The sequence below is a fragment of the Wasmannia auropunctata genome, unplaced genomic scaffold (genome assembly GCF_000956235.1).
Source record: "Wasmannia auropunctata unplaced genomic scaffold, wasmannia.A_1.0 LD336111.1, whole genome shotgun sequence".
NCBI classification, from domain to species: domain Eukaryota; kingdom Metazoa; phylum Arthropoda; class Insecta; order Hymenoptera; family Formicidae; genus Wasmannia; species Wasmannia auropunctata.
The window spans coordinates 4,097,721-4,101,690 of NW_012026779.1; the positions used below are offsets into that span (position 1 = coordinate 4,097,721).

The following is a 3,970-nucleotide window of genomic DNA, read 5'->3' on the forward strand; positions in this document are numbered from 1 at the left end:
TCGAGCCTCTCGACGATTCGCTCGGCCCAAGGGTACTCGTTCTCCAGAACGTCCACGTATCGATGTTTCAACTCCTTCCAGCGTTCGTGCCCGAACCACCTCTCGTATTCGTCGTACGCCTTCTCGCGAAACCACGCGTCGCGTACACCCTTCGTCTCGCGCCGCGAGGCCACGTGCTCACGGAATCTCGTCGGACCGCGACTCCCCGTCTCGCCGCGCCGCGCACACCCAGCTCTCGGTCGCGCAGAAACCGCACCGGCGACACGAGGCGCTCGTCGTCGCCGAGAACGCGAACGACGTCGCTCGCTGTCTCGTCGATCATGTCTCGCGATGTCTCTTTACGCCGGGCACGCGACTGACGGAACGTGCTCGCTTTATACGCTACGGGGGGTTTGATAGCGTTTGAAATAGAAAGACGCGTCGTCGCAAAGAGATCTCTTCGAAAGGAGGCACGGTTCCGTCGTCGTTCGCGTTTCGTCGCGTTCGTTTTTCACGTTAGCGTTTATCGCGTACAGTCTTCGTTCTCTCGCTCTCTCTCTCGCGTCGGGCGAGCGTCGCCGATCGCGCGAAAGAGTTCGACGGGATTCCCGCGTTTCCGCGAGGCGGGGGCGGCGCGCCATCCCGCTCTCGGCGTCGTCTTGCGACCAAGCGACGCCCGCCGAGAGGCGTCCCATTTTCCTCCTTCTCCGTCACGACGCGCGGAAACGTCCGAGGGTGAAAAAGAAGCTCGGTCGAGAATAGACACGGTTGGGTAGCGTTCGCCGCGTCTCGTTTTTCACGTTTATGTTATTATTATTATTAATGTTACCCCCGACCGCGTGGAAAAGATAGAGAAAGCGGTCCGTTTCTCTACACCGCGTCGGAACACTTGCACGCGACTCGGCGGCACCGCGCGCACGATCGTTCCGTGTTTTGAACCGCGTACTCCTCCACCTCGTCTTCCCGATACGCGCACTCCTCTCGAGGGACGTTGCAAACGTCGCAGAGGACGACGTCATTGTCGTTCGTCGTCGTCGCCGTCGTCGGACGCACGTCGCCCCGCCTGTGCTCGTCGAGCAGCCGTCGCACGGCGGCCGGATACCTCCACTCGTCGTAGGTGCGCGAGTCCATCGTCAGCAACTCGACGCACCCCTCGCTACCCGCGGGAATCTCGATGCGCAGATTGGTCCCCGACTCGAGCTTCTCGACGACCTGCTCGGCCCAAAAGTACTCGTACGCCAGAACATTCTTGAGTCGACGTTTCAATAGTTTCCCACACAGGAACTCGAACCAACCATCGCTCTCGTCGCGCGCTCTCTCGCAAAGCAACTCGTACACCCTTCGTCTCGCGCCGCGAGGCCACGGAATCTCGGTCGACCGCGACTCCCTGTCTCGCCGCGCGTTCGCCGGTTCCGCGCACACCCAGCTCTCGGTCGCGCAGAAACCGCACCGGCGACACCAGGCGCTCGTCATCGGCCGGATCGCCGACGAGAACGCGAACGACGTCCTCCACCTCGTCGACCGCGATCTCGTCGAACATGTAATCCTCCACCTCGTCACCCACGATCTCCTCGAACATGATAACGGTTTGCGCCACGTTGGGCACGCGACGACGTCGCACCAACGGCGGAACGTGCTCCCTTTATACGCTACTAATGGGGGGGGGGGATTATAGCGTTCGAAGCATACCCGTTGGAAAAAAGGTGCGCCTCGTCGCGAGATGGATAGATCTCTTCGGAAATCGGAGGCACGGACGTTAACGATTTCTTACGAGACGCTCTCGTCTGCTGCACCGCGATGAAAAGCGATTGTACGGGAAAGAAAAAAACGTGAGAACCCCTTCTTGTCGCGCGCCGCGAAAGCGCTCCTGTCGCTCGAGAGCTCGGCTCGAAAACCGAATGAACCAATACCGCGCGCATCTCGTCCCGTCTCGCTCCCCGAGGCGTCGCTCTCGCCGTTGCCGGTCGCCGCGCGCAACCGAGCGACGGGGATCGCGGGACGCGTGGACGCAGGAGAGTTCCGGTGCGCTCGACGGAATTCCCAGAATCGGGCGTTTTCGCCGCCGCGGGGCCGTTTTCGCGGACGCGAGGCGCCGAAACGGGCGTCCCGCGGCGCGATCGAGAATCTCCCGCTCGTCCCGCGCTCGAATCCCGCTCGTGGACGCGGCGTCGTCCCGTCTCGCGCCAAGTGGGACGACGCCGGCGCCTCGCCGTGTCGCGAGAGACGTCCCGTTTCGTTTTCCTCCTTCCTCGATCTCGCTTCGCGACGCGCGCGACGATCAGAAACGTCCGCGCCGAGAGCGAAAAAAAGTTCGATCTAGAATAGCGTAGACGGGTAGCGCTCGGGACGCCGCGCGGGACTCGCTCGCTCGCTCCCGCTGGTCGCTCGCTCGCTCGCGGTTCGCGCGCCGGTTCCGCGACTCCACCGTTCGTTTCATTTCGGTGGTGCACGAGCGTCGACGCGCGCCGCCGCGCGAGCTCGGCGACTCTCTGCCGTTCGTTCCTACCTTTTTTTTCTCGAGGGTATACCAGCGTCGACGGGGCGGTCGACACGCGCGCGATCGCCGAGAGAGAGAGAACGTCTCGGCGTACGTCTCGGAGAGATTCGGGCGAGCGGACGGGCCGCCGAGGTGTTCGCGAAGATGGTCCGCTCTTGGACCGTCGCGGAAGATCCGTCGCCGGTGGGGGGGGGGGAAATCGCGTCGCGGAGGACGCATATCTCGCGGAGAGGTTATCGCGCGCGAAAGGGGTCAGTTGCATGCGAAGCGGATCGCGCGATTCACGCGAGAATTCTCTGCTTCGAATCGTTTTTTTTTTTGGCGTTGTAAAACGAAGAATGGAAAAATCTAAGAGAAATATAAAAAACACGAGTGGATTATTGTTACAATTGTGAATAAAAAAATTGACGTACGTACACGCTGATAAAATATATTGAACGGTGCAAAAAATTGCCGTGTACACGTGTGGAGCGAGAAGGTTGACATACGTAAAAAAAATGTGATACATCGAATAGAGAGACACAAAGATGCGATATATTTATTGTAAAAAATACATATCGAATATTACAAATAATTGATAACGCATATACTCGCGACACCGTTCGAGGCGCGCCGTCGCAGCCAGAGTGGCCGGCGACTCGAATCCGCGAGTCTCCTCGTCTATATCGCGTCGCACTCCTCCGCGTGGCACTTGCACGAGATCTCGCCGCACCGTCGACACGTTCGGTCCACGTTCGTGACGAGGTAGTTCTTCCACTCCTCGCCTCTCCGGTACGCGCACTCCTCTCGAGGAACGGCGCACGCGTCGCAGAAGGCGTCGTCGCTACTTTCGTCGTCGGACTCGCGCTCCCACTGCAGCCTGTGCTCGTCGATCCGCCGTTTCGCGACGGCGGGATACCTGAACTCGCCGTAGACGCGCGGGTTCGTCACCAGCAGCTCGACGCGGCGTCTCTCGCCACCCGCGGGTATCTCGATGCGCAGATGGGCGCGACCCTCGAGCCTCTCGACGACTCGCCTCGCCCAGTAGCTCCCGTTCTCCGCGCGACCGAAATCCACGCGCCGATCGATTCTCTCGAGTTCGCCGCGCACCCGCCTCTCGTAGTCCTCGCGCGCTCTGCTCCTGTTCTCCGCGCGACCGACGCGCCGATCGATTCTCTCGAGTTCGCCGCGCACCCGCCTCTCGTAGTCCTCGCACGCTCTCTCGCGGTGCTACGCGTACACCCTTCGTCTCGCGCCGCGGGGCCAATCGCGCATGGGCCCCCGGTCGACCACCTGTCTCGCCGCGCCGGTTCCGCGCACACCCAGCTCTCGGTCGCGCAGAAACCGCACCGGCGACACGTGCGCTCGCGAGACGGGCGAACGGAGAACGCGCAGGACGTCGAGCTCCTCCGGGCCCATGACCCTCCACATGTCGCGTCCGACGGGTCGCGCGCGATGACTCTTCGCGCGGCGGTCGAATCGTGTGGTCGTTCGTAGCCGATGATCTCTTTTCTC

The 3,970-nt window shown here is 61.6% G+C and overlaps 2 protein-coding genes across 2 annotated transcripts in view; one reads left to right on the plus strand and one right to left on the minus strand.

Annotated features, from left to right (window-relative positions):
- LOC105450650 (protein SON-like) overlaps positions 1 to 1,523 on the plus strand; it is a 3,022-nt gene extending 1,499 nt beyond the window's left edge. Inside the window, exons 2-3 of the mRNA XM_011690582.1 lie at positions 412 to 465; positions 1,261 to 1,523. Of these exons, the coding sequence (XP_011688884.1) occupies positions 412 to 465; positions 1,261 to 1,523 (317 nt within the window). The remainder of the gene's footprint in view (positions 1 to 411; positions 466 to 1,260) is intronic.
- LOC105450631 (rho guanine nucleotide exchange factor 12-like) overlaps positions 1 to 3,970 on the minus strand; it is a 130,120-nt gene that overhangs the window by 24,481 nt on the left and 101,669 nt on the right. The gene's annotated exons all lie outside the window — the stretch shown is intronic.